Source organism: Malus domestica, chromosome 14 (assembly GCF_042453785.1).
Source record: "Malus domestica chromosome 14, GDT2T_hap1".
Taxonomy (NCBI): Eukaryota; Viridiplantae; Streptophyta; class Magnoliopsida; order Rosales; family Rosaceae; genus Malus; species Malus domestica.
In genome coordinates, this window is record NC_091674.1 from 17,807,186 (window position 1) to 17,829,832 (window position 22,647).

Below are 22,647 nucleotides of genomic sequence, written 5' to 3' on the forward strand. Positions count from 1 at the left end.
CTTCCTTGAAAATCTCAAGTCCCCTGCAAAGTTGATCTACATACTAATCACAATTTGATGTGTGGTAACAAAAATCTTTTTTTTTTTTTTTTTTTGTGGTTTTAATGAATTGGATATATATACATTAAACTACAAATTGTAAGTAACGAAGACGAGCAATGTTGAATTTAAAAAGTGGTAATAGGAAGTTACGTAGTGATAATGACCCATATACTGTAAATTCCTAAAAGAAAATACCTAGATGCTTCCATTGGAACTAGGGATTTTTACGTACTTGAAAAGCACAGTTTAATACGTATGTAAAAACTCCTTTTATAATACCAAATCATTAAGTTTACACATATTTTAAGCTGTAATTTGCATGTAAAAAATCAATTAGTGTTTAAACGTCAAAGTCACATCAAAAGGTCACAAACCACCTAAACCAAACGTACAACGTACAATAACATTAGTAGGTAGAAATGTACAAGCCTTTCAGGCACAGAGGAAACAAAGACAATAAAGTAAAAACGAGTGAATCCCACCAAAGCTCTGTGATATACATCTCCATGATCCATGACTGATTGGTTCCTTGTCCAACAAGGCAAGGGCCTTCAACCTTTAACCTCAAGTGGAATTTTTTTTTTTAATTTTATATATATATATTTTTTAATTTTTTATATATATAAAACCCCTTGGCAGGCTTTAGCTTATGAGTCTGTCCGTCTTCCACAAAGACTAGTCCCCTTCAAGGAAAACTCTCTGCAATTTCCTCTCTCTTTCTTCTTCCTCCTCCTCGAAAACCCTCGGCTTTTCGAGCTTTTTTCGATTAGTTTTTGTTCGTATTTTATACTTCTTGGTCAGAGCTTCAGACCCAATTGAAATGAAGGTGTAGTTTCTCACTCAGCTGCTCGAATCCAATATATATACTGAAGTTTCTTTCTTTGTTCGTAAAAATTCCCTCCACCAACCCTGTGATTTATGCATTAATTTATTTTTTTTCAAAGATTATCGGGTTGATAAGAATATTATTAGATAGTTTAGATTAAGTTTCGGAGAGCTTTGCCTTTTCATTTCACAAAGAAATAAAGAACATGATATTCTCAATGTTTTCTGCTTTTATTCCCTCTTTAGATTTCAAAATCTTTGTGATCCTTCTTGTACTTCTGATCATGGTGACTGGTTTCAGAAATTATGATTTTTGGTCCATGAATAATTGATTTGTTCCTTTGGTTTAAATTGTTAATTGAAAACTAATGAATTGCCATTTTCTCTCCCAAAAATTAAAAAGAAAAACTTAATTGAAAATTATTTTCTTTCTGCAGAAGGTGGTACTGAAATTGGATTTACATGATGACAAGGAAAAACAAAAGGCCTTGAAAGCAGTCTCCAGCCTTACAGGTATGAACTTTTTAAGCATATCAGTTTGATTTGGCTTCGTGAAAAACTTGGAAAATAGTAAAAATGGAAAGAAAAAAAATTCTGAATTCTTTCATTTATCAGCACCTATTGAGGCATTCATCTGGGATATTGTCACTGGAAATTAAAATATAGTTGCAATCGTAGTCTTTGTTGAAATGTCAAACTATTTATTCCATGCACTTATTGACTTTGTTTTTCCTGTGTTCTGTAAATTTTTGCAGGCATTGACTCAATTGCTATGGACATGAAGGAGAAGAAACTAACGGTGATCGGCGACGTTGACCCGGTCGATGTGGTGGCCAAACTGAGAAGAGGGTGGTACACAGAGATCCTAACAGTCGGGCCGGCAAAGGAAGAAAAGAAAGATGATAAGAAAGACGGAGGGGGTGCCAAAAAAGATGACAAGAAAGAAGATGATAAGAAGAAACCTGATCCAGTTGCTGAGCTTGTCAAGGCCTACCAAGCATACAATCCCCACATGACCAAGTACTACTATGTCCAAAGTGCTGAAGAAAACCCGAATTCCTGTGTTATCTGTTAATTAATTGAGGATTATGAGATGATTAGCGGTTTGATCGTGTATTTTTGGTAAGGCCATCTGAATTTTAATTTTTAATCATGTTTTGGAACCAATTGGAGGCCAGCCAAAGAAAGGTTTGTGATATGTATATGGAGTGCAAGTGGCTTGAAAAAATAAGTGTCTGAACTTTGATTTTTATTTTTGATTAAAGTTAAAAAGCACAGTTAATTACTCACCCAGCCTCTATCAATAATTTCTTAATTATTTAACATGATTACTTGTGGATGAAATTTTTGGACTGTACTAAAAAATTACATGATTTTTCATCATCTGGGCCAGTTGAATAAAAGGTGGGAATTAATTTAGTTTTTCTTTGACAAGTACATAAATATTGTTTTTGAAACCCAAAAGGACTATGATGGCAACAAGTATGTATTATATTGGAATCGGTTGTGGAAATTTGTCAGATGCAAAAGACCATCGTTTAATATAAAAAAAATAGTAAGTGGCAAACAATGCAAGAAAAAGAAAGAAAGAGGCAATGACATTGACTTCTAGAACTAGAAGAAGATGTCTTTTAATCTACGGAGTCAAATCATGTGGCTGTGTAATCGTATATATATATAATTTGGGCGTTTTAATTAGAATATTAATAGCTCTTAGTTGTAGTGTCGTATAAGGTTAATTATGAGATTTTAAGGTTCGTGTGCAAAAAATTCAAATGGACCCTCTTTATGTACAAGGCCTATTTCTTCATCAGTTGACCCAAAAAAACTTTTTTTCCTTGTATGTCTTTGTTGTTTAGACATTTATTTAAAAGAACTTTGTAGCACCATATTATCGCGGTGAACAATTAATAATAAAGGATCCACAAGAAGAAAAAAAAAACCATTTAAGATCAAGTATATGTCAAAAATAATATATGATGTTTTTAACCAAGTTAAAAAAAGTACAAAATAAATATAGTAAGAGTTCAAAGCAGAAAATAATATTTTATTTCTCAAATTTTAACTTAATTAAGTAAAGTGATATATAGGAATAAAATAAAAATTGGTGCCCCTTTGAGATAGGGGCCCTGTGCTGTTGCTCCTATGTAGCAATGTAGATGTTAACCATCTTATATATTTATTTATTTATTTATTTTAAGATGTCTTATAAATATGTAATTTGAAATAGATGGTTTTGCTTTGGGATGATATGAAGTCTCCTCACTGGATTGGGAACGTCCCTCTTGCCAACTGCAAATTATATATGTATGGTAGTCAGCAAACAAGCCGTGACGAAATTGTTAATCAATTAATCAATGAGTGCCCCTGGTACTAGTAGTGCTAAAGGAATATACAGGGGGCGTTTGTTTGCATTCACTAAGTTTCACAGGACTAGACTAGATTAAATATTAGTCTAGTCCATGTTTGTTCCTTGGCTAGACTAATTTTAATGGGATTAGCCAATACTCGCTTTCACTAACAACCTCACTAGTCATTTTTAGCTTGTCCCCTCGAAAACCATGGGACTAGCTAAGAAAGTCTTCGTCCTGCTCAAATCACCTCCTCAACCTAGATTTCGACGGCACAAGCTTCAGGTGCGGCTTCATCTCCGACGACGAACTCGTCGACTGCTTCATCTTCGACAATGACCTCGTCGACTGGGTCATCTACGTCATCTTCTTCTCCTTCACTACTTCACAATCGCCATGGTTGTGGCTTTGAAGCTACTGATTTTGGCTTTGGCTTTGGCTTTGGCTTTAGCTTCAACTTCGGCTTGCCTCCTCGTCGACTGGGTCATCTCCGCCATGGCTGCTTCGCAATCTCAGTCATCTTCTCTATATGATTTTGATATTAGAGGAATGATTTGGTTGTGGTATGATTCTTGTTCTGAATTTTTGTAAATAGATCTGCAGGTTTAAATGGTTTCTGGTTTTTTTTTTCGATTAACCCAATTGATTTTTGTTCTAAATTTCTGTAAATCAATTTGCAAGTTTTATTGGTTGCTAGAAGGCTTGCCTATCTTTTGGAATTTCTGAAGGCTTGGCGAATGGTTAACCAACAAATTCTCTTAATCGAAGAAGAAAGTTAAGAGATTGATGCATGATTTGGTAGAGAGAAAATGATGGAGAAGAGAAACGAGGAAGGGTATAGGAAGGAAGGGGAAAGAAAATATGCTTGAGTTCATTCATCTCCATACTTCACTGCCCTTTTATATTATTTTTTGTTTAATTTTTAAGGCAAAAGTGAATTAAATGGCAAGAAAATTATAGTTTGTAAATTAATCTGACACTGTACCAAACATTTCATTAAGTTAGTCCAGTTTAATCTAGTATAAGCTAGTTCAGCTTAATCCTTGAAGTTAGTCCAATCCGAGATAGTCTGGTGCAACAAATGCACTCATAATGTTTTAAACCAAGACTAAAATTTGGCTTTAGATGAAGTGAGATTGAACACGTTAAAGCTTTACTTGATCATTCGACAGGGATTCTAGTATTGTTTGAGCTGAGTTGGAGCATTGCTCGAGAGCAACTGTGAAGGGTTCGAGTGTTGCTGGAGGGATCTTAACTCAAAAAGTTAAGGCATGTTTGGCACTCTACTTAAATTTAACTCTCTTTTTTAGTACATCGATATTTTTACACTAAGGAGAAAGGGAGTTCGGCTGAGCCACACAATGGGCAGCCTAATTTGGTATCGAATTCGCCATTCACGAGATTCGAACCTAAGACCTCTCACTTCCAAGTGAGAAGAATACTACCAAATTGTAGTACTGAGTAGCAAATCCAATTGTTTAGACTCAAACAGTTTTTAAGTTTTCAACATTGAATACTTATATTTGGTATGACTATTTCAAAAACTGAATTCAAAACTAATTTGAAAATTAGTCTACTTCTAAAAAGCACAAAAAATGAGTTTTTAAAGTTTTTAAACTTCAAACTACTTCTCTCTCTTCTCCTCTCACTCCCGATTTTTCTCTATCATTAGCTTATCTTGTTTTCTCCTCACCTCCAAATCTCTCTTTCCTCTCTTTGCTCTTTCTCTCTCATCTCTCTCTTTCTTTCCTCCCCTCCTCCTCGATTCTCTCTCTTATTTCTCTCATCTCTGCTCATTCTCTCTCCTCCCCTCCTCCCCACAACCTCTCTCATCTCTCTGCTCTTTCTCTCTAATCTCTCTCATTCACTCTCGTCTTTCTCTCTAATCTCCCTTTTATCTGGCCCTCCTTTGAATATTTTTGTTTGTCCAATTGAGTTGTGTAGTAATTTCCGAATCGATGAAGAGTTGTTGTAGGATTATTTTTTTTCTTTTCTTTTCAATTATTAAAATTTAATACTAATTTTGTATCTCATACCAAACAAGTTTTTAAATCTTAAAAAAAATTGTTCTTAAAAGATGTTTTAAAAAAATATTTTGAAAAATTATGAATTTTTTTAATACGATACCAAATAGCCCCCTTAGGTTTCCTAAATTCTCAATTTTATATGCACATAGAAAGATTGAAATAGAACATCATGTGTGGAAAAGGTGAAAGCCATGACATGATACCTAGTGCCATGGTCTTCGACATATATTAAATAGTGTACAAGATGAAGTCATCTCTAATGCTTTTTGTTTACCAATAATCTAGCTAATCTTTGGCTTGTTTAAGCAAACACATCCCAACTCCATCAATTTTTTAGTCTTTTCTGAGGGAAAAACAAAAGATAATGACTCATTATTTAATTAATGTGAAACAGATGGTGACATAATATTGCTTATACATGCAAAATTCTTTACAAAACATCTCCATTGTGGTAGGTAGTTTACACTTTATGTCACGTAGAAAAAAAGTGGATATATAAATGATAAAATCCCAATACCTCCACCCAATAATTAAATAGTGTATTAGTAGTGGGTAACATTAAGGTTTCTACAAATAAATATATGTGTGTAGTTCCCTAAGACCATCTCCAACCCTGGGCTAAAAGCCAAATTACCCCCCAAATTACCCCCCCAAACACTCTCCAACCCATGCTAAAATTTTAGGCTAAATGCCAAATGCTATTTCTGGGCCAAATACCCCCCAGCTTTCCCCCCGGGCTAAATGCGAAATGTTTATCGGAATTTAAATTTTTTTATATTAAAATGTTCATAAAATTAATTTACAATAATCTACATATTTATTTTTTAAAAAAAAAATTGATTTAAGAAAAAAATTTAGGCTAATTTCATTCTTTAATAATTCCGGGCTAAAATTTTAGGGTAGAAGGGTTGGAGCAGAAAAGATGTTTCCGGGCTAAAAGCTAAATTTTCTGGGCTAAAAAATTTGGCTTTTAGCCCAAGGGTTGGAGATGGTCTAATGGTTTGGGATTTGGATCCCATCCAGATCCAAATTGTGAGGATCCTAAGGATCCTCACAACTTAGCCATTCATCATGCATCGTACGGTCACAAATCATTTGACTTTTTTTATTTAAAATTAAACACAAATAGTACTTGACAAAAACTGACCGCACGATGTACGATGAACGGCTAGGATGTGGTGGATCCGGAGAGGATCCTCTTCCAATAACTAGGAATTTTTGAAAGAAAGGACAATAATAATAATCCTTCAGAGTTTTTTTTTATTTTTTTAGTACAACGATTTATTTTATACTAAGAGGAGGGAAGAGTGCAGCTAAGCCGCATAATAGGCAACTGATAAGGATTTTACTACTCATGTGAATGCGATAAAAACTCCTATAATACTTGCAAGAATCACAAGATGGTTGTCGTATAAATGGATCTTGCAAGGTCATTCTCCACAGGAATTATTAAATAATTTGAAACAAACCAAATTTCAATTAATTATTGTTTAGTAGAAATTGAGGTGATTGATTTTATAGCCTACTTAAATTAAAAACGAAATTAATTAATAAAAATAAGACAATCTGCAATATTAAAAACTAGAAGGAAAAGAAAACAGTTTTGGGAGAAATCAAATTAAGAAAACACTAGGGTTCCACCATCACCTAGCAATCCTATAAACTTTTACCAATTACTTATGATCTACACATGCCACTTTGAAGGTTAGATTTTCCTCATTCATATTTTACTTGGAACCTCCAACATAGAACGTATATCTAACATGCAACCCGTCCGGACGTTCAGATCAAATCTGAACAAGAAAGACTCATTATGCTTTATGAAAATCTTTTGAAATGCCATGCAATCCTTAAGACGTGGTGTTCATCGTAAGTGAAATTACAATTATTAATCACAAGAAGCTAGCGTCAATTTCAGGGAATCTTCCAACCAAAATTGCATCAAATTACTTTTCTAAAGGTCCTAATGGTGATCAAGCATTAAGACAATTAGATAGTTTTTATCCCGGTGATTAATAATTCAAAGTATGCATGCAATCAATCATAAGCAATTAAATAAAAATCACATACTCATGCTAAGGCTCAAGGCTTCACTCTAGCAAAAGGAATTAGTTACGCATATTCATAATTAAAATCATAGAAAATATAATTAAGAAAATGATTGAAAGCACCTTCAAGTAGAAAATCTCCAAAACCCTAGTAATTCTCTCTGTCTCCAAAATATATCTGCTAAGCCCCCACACAAACCCTAAAAACAGGTCCTTTATTCCCACTGGGAAACTAAAAATAATAATCAAATAAAATAGGAAACATAACTCTAAATTAAATGGTAAAATTCGCCTAAAATATGAACAACCACGTTTTGGACCCATAAGCTGCTCCAAAACTGGCCCAATATAGCTGGATCTAATGTTTGGAATATTTTGAACACTTCTCCAGAAGGCCACAAATCCATCCGAGGTCATCATGGGCTCCAAAAACACAATTTAAGCCCAAAAACGTCATTTTCCAGCACTGCGCATCGCTCCTTTATTTTATCTTCAGAAAATAACCGTTTGGTGGAAAAATCCCAAATTTTGATACGATCAAGCTAAGTGACTCACGAACGTCTTCCAACTAGAATTACTCCAAAATTCGTGCATTTGATCCTGTTTTGCTCTAGAGGAAGTCAAAAGTCCTATATTGAAAATACAATTCAAAGCATCAAAATTCTTCCAAAATATTAACCAAAATATACTAAGATTAAGGTAAAATATATAATATAAAATCTACTTATCAGCGACCCAATTTGGTATCAAATTCGCTATCTACGAAATTCGAACATAAAACCTCTTACTTACTTTTGAGCATTGTATAAATTTGAAAATCTCCAACATTAATAATGTAGTGGAGGATGTTGAGGGAAAGGGCCGTCCCCTTTTGTGACATCGATCTCTGGGTCAAGATTGGCGATGCTGCTGGTGTTTCTCGATTTCTCGATCAATGTTAGAATTTAAATGTTTGTTCTGCTCGTCATGTTATTTGTTAACTCCCATTACTTCAAGTTTGAAGTTGCTTCTTATGTTAGGGTGGTGAATTCAATTTCAAATATTTTAATCTGGCCTCTATTTGTTTATAAAGTTAATTAATGTTTTCACCCAGGAAAACGAAAGTAGTTGATAACTTGATCGTGAGGGTGATAGACCATATGGTGGGCTGGCCCATGGCAAACAAGTAAATGGATCGGCTTTCGGACCGGGTTTGGTTCAAGTTTAATGTCTCTTTCAGTTTGGAGGGAAAGGCCCATGGCAAACTAGTAAATGTTCTTTTTTTTTTCTTTTTTTTTTCGGAAGCTAACAAGTAAATGTTTAGATACAGAAAAGAGACACTAATGAGACACCCACTTCATGAGTCATGGGAACAATGAACAAATCAACAATTGCATGTTTCTTAATCTTTCAAAAAATATTTCATGTTTCTTGAGAAAAATGATGAAAAATGAACACACTTTTTCTAGTCCACGTTCTTCTCATCTGGTTTATAGATCATCATGTGGGATGTAGAGATCATAATATTAGGATTCATCAAATTAATGATTTCACAAAAAATATTGATGTAAAACAATTCACAATTAATTCAATTCTCTTCTGTGAGAAATTATTACAAACAGATACAAACTTTTTTCATTGAATTGAAAAAAGAAAAAATGGACTAAAGAGAGTAAAATGAACAATTCTAATCCTATGAAAGAATGTATCCACCACTCTCAAAATTCCACGAGAAAATATTAAGAACAAATTAATGATATTTTATCTAATTAAGAACCTTGCTATCATAAAAATTCAGAAACTAAGGTAAAAAATGGGGAACTATTATTAGCACTTCAAAAATCTCATTCTACACTCCTTATAAACGTATTTTTCTTTCTAATTATAGAAAGTTTGGAGTGTCAAATGAAATTTTAGGAGTACTACTAACAATTCCCAAAAAATGCATCAACATTTCAAACTGAGAGATCAGTCACTTCTCTAAGTGGCTCGAACAAGAGGCGATTGAGGTATCGGTGAATGAGGTGACATCATGCACGGAGACATCATGATGTCATCCATTCGCCGAGACTGAAAGCTCAGCCTCAGGTTGCTTTGCCAGTACCTGTTGTTCTTCCTCGGTGCAATTGGCTCCTTGTATTGAGCCACAAAGTTTCGGATTCGTGTCAAAGCAATTTCCATGGTCTTGTCATCCATGTTGGCAAAGCAAACTCTGAACCAACCTGGCTCGGGGCAATGAAACGACGAACCTGGTGACACATTGAGCTTAACTTCATGGATTATCGTGTGCCACAACACCATCTCAGCTTCGAACGTCTGCTCCTTGAGCAGCCTACGCAAGTCCATCCATACGAAAAGACCACCATTGCTATTCAAGCAGCTTGTGCCGACTTGATCAAGCTCCATTGTGAAGCGCATGTGCCTTGCTTTTAGCCTTTTAGCACTTTGTGCTATAAACCTCTCGACAAATTCATTGTCTGACAACATTGATGCAATCAGATGCTGAGTTTGTGTCGAAACCAATCCAAAACTTGACATCTTTCGCGCACAATTAACGACATCATCATTGTAGGAATATACAATGCCAACTCTGAAGCCAGGGAACCCCATGTCCTTAGAAAGACTGTACACAATGTGAATAAGGTTGCGGTTGCATTCGATGTTTTCCTCTATGATCTCGGCTATGCTTATGAAACTTGGCTGGCTGAACACGGTGGCAGCGTAGATTTCATCGCACACTAGGTGGATTTTCTTTTCGTTGATGAATGTCACTAGACTTCTGAGGGTGTCTCTGTCAAGGACAGTGCCCAACGGATTTGAGGGGTTGGTAATGAGCAAGCCCTTTACTCTGATGTTTGCCTTCTGAGCCTTCTCATAGGCAGCTTCCAAAGCTGCTCTGGTGACTTTGAAATTGTTGGAGCTGTCACAGGCAACTGGCATCAGTTGCACTCCCGTTCGCCACCCCAAATCTCGGTCAAAACTGCAATAAAATAGCAGAAAAATTTAGCAAAATGCTGGAGAATAGATGTAATTGTTGTGAATAAGCTCAAGTTTTTGTTGTTGTAAATTTCGTTTTTTATATTATTTCCGTATCCTTTAAAGCAATATCCTTAATTAAAACTTTGATGCCTTGGGCCCTTTAAAGTTTTCATTAGAATTTTTATATCATGAAAAATTCATCGGAAGTTAGAATAACTTATAATGCGCAATTCGCTATTATGACATCCGAAAATAATAACGCAACATTATATATTTTAATTCTCATATGTGTCATCACCTCCGTGTTATTGGCTAGATGTCACATGGTGTGTAGGTAAGAATTGAATCATAGAATAAACCAATTGGCTAGTACTGAGAAAGGGATGGATGGCTTTACAAATAAAAATGTCAAAAGTTTTTTTTGGACGAAAAAAAAGGTCCAAAGTTTGAACGGTTGTAAACTGTCCTTCCGAAGGAAAATGGACCTCCCTTTTTCCCAAGCATCTTTTTCCAGTTTGTCGAATTATTGAATAGTTCTAAGGCAATCTGTTGACCCACCGAAGCTCCAGTTGGTCAACAGTTGATATTAAAATAAAGGTCAAGATCCACTTCTTAGTGGCTAATTGTGATATTATTTACTCATTTTCTCTCTTAATCAGATCAAACTAACCATAAAACGATATCCAAACATACCCTGGATAATAAGGAACAGGCACCAGAAATGCATCCCCAGGATCAGCCAAGCAAAAAGCGATCGTCTCATGAGCTCCGGTAGCTCCTCCGCTCATAACAATCCGGTCGGCGTCAAATGTGACACGATTTCCTCTCACTTTTCCCATAAAGTTTGCAACAGCCTGTAGATTATTTCACCAAAACAACTTAGTCAATATATAGCCAAAATATTAATGAAATATTGCTAATATTAATGTAAAATTAATTCAATGCATACATTTCTGAATACTGGCAATCCATGATAATCCTGAAAGATGGCTATGTCCTTGAATTCATTTACTCCTGCTGCTGTGCAAATGGAGGCTTCTGGATTGTTCAGAACCCACTCTTGGATCAAATCAAAACACATCTGCACAAAGAAGAAGAACAAAGAGTTAATTCTATGCTCTTCAAAAGCTACCAAACATAAAAAAGACTTGAGAAAGTTTTCGGATTTCGGAAATCTTACTTCATTTTCTGCAAGACCCATCTGGATAACCCCATTAGGGTTCTTGGTGGGGTGAAAAGGATCACTGTCATAAGCCTTCCAGCCATCAAAGTATGGAGAGTTTTCGCCGTGGCCATTGCTTGTTGCTATCTTAGACAACAGTTGCTGTTGGTTGCTCAAAGTAAACCCCATTTTTTAAACGCCTGAAAAATCCCTGCAATGCTGTGAGGAGTCTATCAAAGTCTATGGAGAATAGAGGAGCTAGATCTCTACGGTTTTGGGTAGTCTTACTGTGCTAAACTGTTTTCGCTTTCGACGATTATTATGCAAAGCACAAACCAAAACCAGATTGATGTGTGATTTAGATGAGGAAAGCAGGTTCTTCAATGGTATTTATATAGGAAGTCTGGTCTCAGATGGCTATGAAAAATGAGAATCTGAAACTTCCTTGAAGGAGCAATATGGTTGCTATTCCTTAAACAATTTCTCTGAGATACTACCAGGACTTTGAAGCTGAGTTGGAAAAAACAAACACGTACTTGGTCACTTCCTTTTTGTGAGGACAATGCTAGTCGTGACTCGTGAAGGGTACTGTCAGCCATCATCAACAAGTTTCCAGTTTAATATTCTGTATTCATTTGGTCTACATTTAGTCAAACCATCCTATAGGGAAGTTCGTAGCAAAAACAAAACTCTATTACATGGTCAAACTAGCCTATGATGCTGATGTGGTATGAACAACTTTTTAAATGGATGAGAACTGATTTCAAAGTTAAATTCCTTTTATATAGAATATGACATGGATGCTTTAGTAAGCGATTACGATGAAAACTTGTGTAGGGTTGCCAATTAAGGCAGCTCTCATACCAGGTGCGATTAAAATACAGTAATCACATATTTTGGTGAGAACTTTCATACGAATAACATGGTCTGAATGCCTCCACACAATTATATCCTACCAAAATTCTGTCATACAATGATGTAGTATGATGATCCATCTAAGTTTAGAGTTTGTTGTCATGGATTATAAATTATGAAACATTTTACATTTCCAAGTATAACTGTATAATGTAGTAGTAGCCAAAAAAATTCCAGTCTTTTAGTATGACTGGGATACACTCAAATACTTGGATTCATATTAAAATGTGGATTACTAAGAAAAACATCTTAGTATATTTTGCTGTCTTTTCATCCTGCAATGGCTCAAGAATTCAAAGGACAGAGCTCTGAACTTAATGGTGGTCCATCTAGAACGTTCAACTTTAGGTCCCACACATATCAAATGTACTATTTTTTTCTGGTGGAACAAATACGCAACTGAGAATTGCATTTGCACCAGATTTTTTATAGTGCAGTAGTTTGGTATCTCAACCATATAATATGACTATAATTCTACGGTGCTTTAAAACATATAATATTCTTAATTTTTTAATCATTAGTGAAAAAAATTAGAATTTCACCACAAAATCAACTGGTAATATGAGGAGTAATTTAACTACTTATAAGTAGCGCTCTGTTTAGTAGGCTGGAGAAGATTGGGCTTTAAGGATATGATTGGATTGGTATGGACTTGTAATACAGGACTTGTAACTCATATATAAGAATAAGTTAGATAACTCACTTTATTGTAGATTTATAATCCTTCATGTTCAGTTTTGTCCATCTCACATTTGAGACAACAAACAACGGACTGGACTCAAGTTCATTTTAATTGATTACAACCTATTTCATTTAGCCCATGAAACAGGAGGTTTGCCTCCCGTCAATGTGAAACTCACCAATTGGCTACATGGGGAGTAACTTAACTACTTATAAGCACATGCAAGATCCTCCTCTTATCAATGTAGGATTCATTCTCAACAATTAGATCTCAATTTTTGTATTTTTAGACTAAGAATTTTATGAGAGTGTCTTGTTGGAACCCACCTAAGATCAGTTTGGGAGTGTAAGACGGTATTTTATCAAAAATAAATAGTGTTTTTGTACTTACAAATCAACAGATTTTTCTCTCCTGTGCACCGAGTTGTGTGTGCATGGGTTGGGCATAATTCGGTTGGGTCGAGTAATTCCATATCGACACTCCAATAATAACAGTCTACGACATCACAACGACATTTTAACCATCCTCCAACAATCTAGCGATAACTCAATAGCATTGTAACGACATGTCATATGTTGCGCTTAATCCAATTTTAACCTTGTTACAGTGTTATTGTCGCGCCACCCGACCGGGTCATGCACATTAGCCCCCGTGCGCAGGAGAGAGAATTTTACAAAGAAAGAGAGAATGAATATGAGAGTTCCATCTTACGAAGTCCATTATGCAAACCAAACGGTCCTTAAGTTCGTCTCCGTTCATTGGTTCTATTGATTCCCTGAAAACATTAATATGGGTGGCTATCAACTGCCCTTTTTAACGCAATGGTTATTTTAATCATGGAAATTATAAAAGAAATTGTATTTCTTAGTCGTAAGTTCTAAATGAATATTATTTGACCCTTTACACGTAAAAAGTCATTCTACTTTACATGATGACTTGGTATTATTTTATAGCACAAATGATGTTTAGATGATGATGAAGGGAATAAACATGTTCATATTATGACGTTAATAGAGTGAAATGTTGCCATATATATCATCGTTTATGATAGTTTCTTTTGAAAAAGTTCATTCCCCGTAACCAAACGGGCTCTAAGTTGGACTCCATTCGTTGATTCACTTGAAAACAATTTAAAATATGGGTGGCTCTCTGGTATTTTTGTCAACCAAAGAGGGTGGCTATTGCCAACATTATGGGTCAAGGTGTTAGACTTTTTTGGTCAGCATTTCCATGTGCTACCAGAGACTACTGCCGTTAGTGCAGCAGAGTGTACCATTGAACCGGCTTTCCTCTGGTTATGTTCTATTGGTCGTGGAAATTAATTTTCCCTATTTTTTTGTCAAAGGTCATATGATAGAAACTAGAATGGTTCATCCTCCGCGTGGTGCGTTGAAATTTTACTCCAATTCAAACCTTTGTAAAAAAAACCCACCACAGCATATCTTGGGTTTGATTCCTAACGTTGATGAATCACACATTATGGTAAGGCTAAAATGTATGTGTGATTTTTTTCGATCCTGAAAGGGTGGACTGGCCGTAACGCTTTGAAATAATCCCTAAACAATATTAGTTAAGCAGAAAATATTGATTAAGCAGAAAATTGCAGACCGTTACATCGCTGTGAAATGATCGAGTCCGGTTTAAGTAACTGGTTCTGCCTTCTGGGTTTGGAACCAATTTAGTCATTAAATATTCAAAGATTGTATGCCTCTCACATGGTTTTTATTTGGAATAAATGAGAACACTTGGAAAAATAAAACCACACATGAGATATATATGTTTATGTCACATGCTGTAAAGATTGATTCGACCAAGAAAGATTAAATGTCGCAGCGAACGGTAGTCTACACACTAATGAGTTAACTCACGGGAAATGATTTATCTACAATTTTTTTTTTCTGCACGCTAATATTTAATTCAATAATATAAAAAAAAGCTAAAAATAAACTTATGTGTGAAATGTGTGAAAATCATTTTCCTAACTTGGTGAGAATTCCAGTGTCGCCAAGGTTCAAGCCATATTGCCGGAAAAAAAAAACGAAATGGATATTGGTAATGTCAGAAGAAAAAACACATTAGTTTGGACAACTTGATTACGTTCAGGTATGCATTATAAAACAGATCTTAAACACCTATGGAAATTGATGGAGAAATCTTGCATGCAACTGATGTAAGTCCGCGGCATCTGAATGCAAAAGACTATTGTGAGAGTAAGTGTTGTATTGTATACACTTGTACCACCAATTGTTACATCTGTTTTACAAGACAAAACTCACACAATATCGATGTGACTACCTGGTCTAAGCACATCACGTGACTCGACGGTACGAAAGGAGTTTTATTAAATAAATAAATAAAATTACACTTAATCAAGGACACAAACTTTGAAGAGGAATCGTTTCTATTCGCTGATGTTATCAAATAAAATGACCATTGACTGCGGAAATAAGAAATTGTTTATTAACGTAAACCAAATTTCCTAGACATTATGCGAAGCTTAAAAGCTTTTAGTCTTTTCAACTCCAGGCTTAAAAGTCTACTAATAGACACGAAAAAGTTGGAACTTTTACAATCAGGCTCAAAGCTTTTCAATCCTTTGGAGTCCATTCAAATTTGGCAAACTGATTAGCCTTTGCTAATTTGTATATGTGTTTGTTTGATCAGGAACTTTGATGGTCGAACAAAATGTGAATACCAACAGCATGACCATTAGCTTGAAATTTGAAACCACCTGCCTAACTTTCAGTAGCATGTTTTTGCAACAAACACATGGTTTCAAGTCCAATACTCGCCCGAGGGAGAAATTATTCTGTTTCCTTGACATCATCTGTCCCGATTCTATAGTGTCACGCTTGCAACACGTATAAATCTTATGACTTTTTTTCAAAGAAATCCAGCACAAAGGAGAAATAACTTTTCATATATGTGATTCCAACTACATGCACAGTTGTGTGGAGTATGTAAATTGATTACCTATAAGCTGTAAGCGCAACAGCGGCGTACAAGTCATGAGATGAACTACATCAGTCACAATTTTGGGACTGCGATCGAAGGGCTCTTTCTACTTTCTCATAAGAAGAACCACCGTGTGAGCTGCAATACTTCGGTTTTCGCCAAGACTGTCCACCTTCTCATGAGTTTTAGCTTTGAGATTCACAACGGAGGGGTCTGCTCCAAGCAGCTTAGCCAAGTTGGCCCTCATAACCTCTTTGTGTGGGCTCAATTTCGGTCTTTGAAGAATCAAAGTAGCATCTAAGTTTCCAATCTCATAACCTGCCTCGTGCATCAATCTCACCTGGAATATTCTCAGTATTATTTGATATCTAAAAACAGTTTTCCATATTAAACTCGGAAAATGCTTTTTAATGTAAAAAACCATGAAAATGTATGAAGATCCATGACAAGTTTTGCAGCCAGGACTCAGATTTTGAGTCCCCGAGGCTTGAGACTCGGATTTCAAGTCCCCAAGGCTGAAGGGAGCATGTGAAACTGGGTATTATAGATGAACAGGCAATCCATCTTTTCAGCCTAATGCCCACACATGCTCCTACCTCACTCAATACTCGAGACTCTAAGCAGGTATTTGGACCAAGGCATACGGCTCATGATTTGGAACTCAAGGCCAGAAAATTGAGATCTGGCATCCAGGACTCAGGGTAGAAGTACCGGACAGAACTTAGGTCCAGACCTCGAGCCCTGAGGTCCAATAATTGAACAGGAGCTTTGCACCGTGTCTCAAAGTTCGGGTCGTGTGGCCTGTCAGTGGAGACAAACTCTTGTAACCAGAGACTGGCAAGCATCCATTGGACGGATGGTGTAATGTTTTAACATGTGGCAATCATCTATAGCACCGGTGGATGACACTAGGAGTATATATTGGTTGCAAGAGATTTTCTCTCCAGACAGTGCCTGGATTTATGGCTCGATGTTGTAAAACATTCTTAATGTTTTCAATTTCTGAATGCAATCTTATCGAAAAGACTGAAAAGCGAGAATTTTGTTTTCAGATTTTGGACAAATCGTTGTAGACCTCAAAAACAAAACAATTGTATTGAGATCACAATCCAAAAGCCCTCAACTAAATTGCTTAGTCTAACTTTTATAGCTTCCACTCTCCATAAGCGACACAATCAGATTTTTTTTCATCCCAAACGTCACAAATCATGAAAAACAACCGTTATCGAGAACCAAAGACGTAAAATTTTCACAATTGCATGCTATATGAATCCTTAAACTCGACGAAAAAGCTCAAATAAATAAAAACAGTAAGAACAAGGACGAGGAGGAGGATAACTTACAGCTTCTTTGATGAACACAGATGAAGCTGCACCCCTCCACTTCGGATCCGAATCGGGAAATATCTGCCCGATATCCGGAAGCCCCAAAGCCCCCAATATCGCATCCACCACACAATGAAGCAACACATCCCCTACACAAAATCCAAAAATTAAATCGAAAACTTGATAGAATAAATAGAAAACGTGAAATTACGGGAAGAAAAAGTAGAATAATGGAGGAATTACCGTCGGAATGCGCCTCGCAGCCTCTGTCGTGAGGTATGTCGATGCCGCCGATGATCAGAGGGTACCCGGGCTCCAGCCTGTGCAGGTCGAACCCGTGCCCGACCCGAAAAGGCAAGAGCTTGGACGGAGTGGCGGAAGCCGGAGCTTGGTCGACCTCGAAGGCCGTGCTGGCAGAGGAGCAAAAGACTGGCCTGCGTGGCGTTTTGGGGGCTCGGAGAGACAGAGGGGCCGAGGGTCGAAGATAGTATGGGTTTAGGGCGGGGAGGTGGGAGCAAGGAAGAGAGCGGGAGAGTGGCTTGGTGATTGTGGCGGTAGTGATTGAGGAGGCGCACGCCGGAGTAGCTGCCATGGCCATAGCTGAAGGTTGAAGCTCTGGCACAGGACTCGATACGACGGCGTTGTGGTGTATCTGGTTTCTGTTAGTGTTGGGCGTATGGCTGAGTTCAAGTTCACCAAACAGGAGCATCTTCATTTGGTGAAGATTCATAAATCGTAGCCGTTCATTCAATTTTTATCAAATACGGTTTACATTTTATTTTAAATAAAAAAATATTTAAAATAATTTCTAACTGCATGTTATGAATATAACTCATAGATTTTGGAATAATCGGACGAGGATTCGAATTCCAAATTCACAACTCACTCGCGGGACCCACTTATTTGTCTCAACTGAAATTCGAGTGGGCAGTGGTATATTCTTCGATGGATATCCTAACTTGGTAATTAAATTATTAATAAGGATTAAGATATTTGGATTAACAAATCCAATGTACATTTTTTGGACAATAATTGTCTGCCCTCCCATTTTTCGTGTTTTCTTGTTTGTGTGGTCACGGTTAAGCCACGTTAACATTTTATATTACTATTTATTTTTATCTTATTATTTCTATAAAAAAAATAATATAAAATATTAACGTGGCTTAACCGTGACCACACAAAACAGGAGGGCACGGTAAGTGGGAGGGCAAACAATCCTTGTCCATATTTTTTGGCTGAGTTTCGTTTCTTTAATTGACAAAGTACAGATAAGGGATGAGATATACATAAATGTTTGTAATTAATTATAAGTATTAAGAGATACTGCATTCATTGACAAACTATGAATCGAAACGTTTGATTAGAAAGATTCTTATTTGGTATGCACGATAGTATTTACACTTTTGGCAATGTAAAAAAAGAGTTTTAACAAAACACTTTTAGTATTGTTCACTTTAGCGAAAATGACATTTTTACTCTAAAAAGTCACTTCTGGTATTATTTACTTACAACACATTTTTGTCATTTTAATTAAATCTCAAAGTTTTCAAGCCTTTTTCATTAGTTTTACTATGTAAAAATGCCAAATACGAAGACAATAAAATCCTTATGCATTCATTTCCTGCGAGAAGAATGGTTCCTCTCTCAATGGTCTCGTTTGGTACAGAGGATTGAATTGGAATGAAAAAGCAACTACTTTCAGGGTACGTTGAAAAAAGGAATGAAAATTTTGTGGCCACTTCGGAGGTAGAAGATGGAATGGATTACTCAAAAGAAAAAGTATCTATACCAATCCTTCCCAAAATCCTCTACCAAACAAGGTATATAGGGAAGAGAACATAAAGCAAAGCATGTCCCTAAGGATTTCATTCCTTTTTAAGCACACACAAATCATCCATGTTCCATTCCCGGCTAAGTACCTTTTACAACAATGCGCAAGCAAATACCCTTCTGTCTGTGACGAGGCATACAGCGCGCATTTTTTACACTCTGACAATACTACTATTCACACTGATGGGTACGTTGAGCTTCTAATTTTCATACAACAAACGACAGTCGAGCCCATTTGGAAAGTGCCAGAGGCAGCGTAGCATACTAGGCATTATCTGAAACAGAAGACCTAAGTTGCTTGCATCCAGGCTCTGGTGAAAGTTTTTCTGGCGCTGCCCGCTTTTGCCTCAACTGCAATGAAAAAGTCCATGAAAAACTAGAACAAGGCCTCTCTCTCCCTCTCTCTCCCTCTCTCTCAATTATGTGTAAGTACGCATTCATGTGAAATGGGGAAATGGGGAAACGGGGCATAAAGTGCGGATGTAAAGCCCATCACTCACCTTCTCTTCAGAATGCTGATACATGTGCCTCAAAAGGATGTTCTTGGCTTCATTAGTTATCACTGCATAGGGGTTTAAATAGGTCAATTTCACATTGTCAAACAACACGATTTGCAAATGCCTACGAATATCAAGAGTCAAAACCACGTCCACAACAGATCAACTTCCACTTTTCAGGATTGATTTATAAAAAACTTAGCTAGAATGGACCTTTCCTAAAGAGTCGCAATGATACAACACGGAAACGAAAATTAATTGACAGAAAATGCGAAAATAGGAAAATAATAAAAGACAAAAAAGATCGAGGATGAAACACTGGGGAAATACATTATTACCTTGATCAGGTGGCGGAAGAGTCCGGTCGTGGGTAGGATGGTAGGTTGCAGGTGTCATTTTCTACAAATAAAAATGGAAGCATCACTTAAAAGAAGAAAAGACAATGCATTTAATTTTGATCACTTTACATCATAAAGATGACTCATGACATCTTCTCGTTTTCTTTTTCTTTTCTTTTGGCTGCTAAAAGAACAAGAAAACAGTAGTTAGATTGATTATATCGCTTCAGTTTTTTAAGATACATCTCCGAGTACCCTAATCTGGGGCGGTGACCAAAAGTACGTCCAACAGTAAAGCAGCAAGCAGTATACAGCTGTAATTAAATTGTTTATAATACAATTAGCAGAATATAAGCTCAAATGTAGACTAGTCTGGTGGTTGGAACAGAGAGAGAATTTTCATTAGATAGGCCCGTTTTACCACATCCACACTAACTCAAGCCAAACGATGGCCGATACCCACCAGAATGTGTGAATGCATGATTCAATATCATCATGAAGCAACCTTCAACCAAAAATTGTACTTGTCTCTATAAGGTGGGCAGAACTACTAAAAAGAGTATGAGATGTAAAGAGCACGTGTAATTTTCTCTGACTTACTATGAATCTATGTTGGTAATTCATCGGAACGTCTTTCAGTGATTACGTCCTACTGGCTCACAATGCCAGCTCAGTTGGTTTGAAACAAATCCAGAATTCAGTTTCCAAGCTATAGCACATATCAACCATTTCTGGAAAAAATCTCAAGCACCAGATGATTATGTTGAAAGTTAAACATAGTAGTGGACAATTCATTATGTGTCAGGCCCGGCTTTTTCACTCACTTCAAGTACCCTAAGATAACTAATCATATGTGTTGGAGTTAGTTCTTGGGAGCAGCCTCTCCATAAATGGGGGTAAGGCTAGCCGACATTCACCTCTCCCAGACCCTGCGTAAAGCGGGAGCCTTGTGCACTGGGTACGACCTTTTTTATGTGTTGGAGTTAGTTCCACCATATGTGAAGGGCCGCGATGGTAATCTACAAACCACACGTCTTGCATTTTAAACTTGAATCAGGTCTCTCCACCCATCACCAATGGTTTTGGGTTGGTTGCTCCAACTCCAAGAGCTTCTCAAGAAGTCGCCAATCAGAAGACACGAACAAGCACCTTATATCTGACAGGTTATGGGGACATTCTCTATCGCCCATATTCAGGATGGCGAAACTAATGTGGGATACTCTTTAAATGCTAGTATTTCTAGCTTAAGTAAGAAAGCCAGTGAATCAGCTTCATGCAAATGGTAAATTAACCATGTAACTTCAATCCAACAACAACAACAACAACAACAACAAAGCCTTTTCCCACTAAGTGGGGTCGGCTATATGAATCTTAGAACGCCATTGCGCTCGGTTTTGTGTCATGTCCTCCGTTAGATCCAAGTACTCTAAGTCTTTTCTTAGAGTCTCTTCCAAAGTTTTCCTAGGTCTTCCTCTACCCCTTCGGCCCTGAACCTCTGTCCCGTAGTCACATCTTCGAACCGGAGCGTCAGTCGGCCTTCTTTGCACATGTCCAAATCACCAGAGCCGATTTTCTCTCATCTTTCCTACAATTTCGGCTACTCCTACTGTACCTCGGATATCCTCATTCCCAATCTTATCCTTTCTCGTGTGCCCACACATCCCACGAAGCATCCTCATCTCCGCTACACCCATTTTGTGTACGTGTTGATGCTTCACCACCCAACATTCTCTGCCATACAACATCGCTAGCCTTATTGCCGTCCTATAAAATTTTCCCTTGAGCTTCAGTGGCCTACGACGGTCACACAACACGCCGGATGCACTCTTTCCATCCAGCTCGTATTCTATGGTTGAGATCTCCATCTAATTCTCCGTTCTCTTGCAAGATAGATCATAGGTAACGAAAACGGTCGCTTTTTGTGATCTTCGCTAGATTGCTCCGGTCATTAGTGTGGATAAGTATATAAATGGATAGAGATAGGAAAGCAAACACAAGATGTACGTGGTTCACCCAGATTGGCTACGTCCACGGAATAGAAGAGTTCTCATTAATTGTGAAGGGTTTACACAAGTACATAGGTTCAAGCTCTCCTTTAGTGAGTACGAGTGAATGATTTAGTACAAATGACATTAGGAAATATTGTGGGAGAATGATCTCGTAATCACGAAACTTCTAAGTATCGGAGTGTGGTGTCGTCTTGACTTGCCTTATCTGTCTCATAGGTAGATGTGGCATCTTCTCTGGAAGTACTCTTCCTCCATCCAGGGGTGGTATCTTTAACTGGTGGAGATGCACAAGGTAATGTATCAATTTCACTTGAAGCTTACTTGTAGTTTCAGGCTTGGTCAAGCGCGATACAAACAATGTAGTAGGAGTCCCCCAAGTCGCCGAGCTAGGGGGTCTGCTGAAAGAGGTGACAGACAAGGTAAGCAATCAGAGCTCCGACTGATTGTTCACCTTCTCCCCATCTTGCAGCAGCATGAAGGATAAAGAGAAGAAAAATGAGAAGAGATGATATGAGATACTTTTGCTTTTGAAGAAGTAACTTTCCACAGGCTTATTCTTGAACTGAGCTGGAGGGTTTTCTGGTTTCCTCCAGAGTATAAGGCCGACTGAAGAATTTGAGGGTCAAAACAAGTCCATCAAATCTAGAGTACGTTCCACCCTGCTGATATGGGATACTTTTGCT

The 22,647-nt window shown here is 37.0% G+C and overlaps 3 protein-coding genes across 3 annotated transcripts; 1 reads left to right on the top strand and 2 right to left on the bottom strand.

Moving 5' to 3' along the window:
* Window positions 1-662: 662 nt before the first annotated feature.
* On the top strand, window positions 663-2,152 carry LOC103411716 (heavy metal-associated isoprenylated plant protein 39). Its single transcript, XM_008350353.4, has 3 exons — window positions 663-868; window positions 1,305-1,380; window positions 1,623-2,152. The coding sequence occupies exons 1-3, from the start codon at window positions 863-865 to the stop codon at window positions 1,940-1,942; spliced, it is 402 nt and encodes a 133-aa protein (XP_008348575.1). The 5' UTR covers window positions 663-862; the 3' UTR covers window positions 1,943-2,152.
* Window positions 2,153-8,836: 6,684 nt separating this feature from the next.
* On the bottom strand, window positions 8,837-11,682 carry LOC103411726 (1-aminocyclopropane-1-carboxylate synthase-like). The gene is given in 4 exon segments (NM_001293839.1): window positions 8,837-10,252; window positions 10,945-11,105; window positions 11,201-11,332; window positions 11,432-11,682. Coding segments are annotated over 4 exon segments (1,464 nt in total). The 5' UTR covers window positions 11,603-11,682; the 3' UTR covers window positions 8,837-9,252.
* A 4,229-nt stretch (window positions 11,683-15,911) lies between these two features.
* Window positions 15,912-18,108, bottom strand: LOC103411737 (2-C-methyl-D-erythritol 2,4-cyclodiphosphate synthase, chloroplastic). Its single transcript, XM_008350367.3, has 3 exons — window positions 17,534-18,108; window positions 17,309-17,439; window positions 15,912-16,305 (listed from the first exon to the last, which is right to left on the bottom strand). Exons 1-3 carry the CDS (start codon window positions 18,018-18,020, stop codon window positions 16,072-16,074), a joined length of 852 nt encoding a protein of 283 aa, XP_008348589.2. The 5' UTR covers window positions 18,021-18,108; the 3' UTR covers window positions 15,912-16,071.
* Window positions 18,109-22,647: the final 4,539 nt, after the last annotated feature.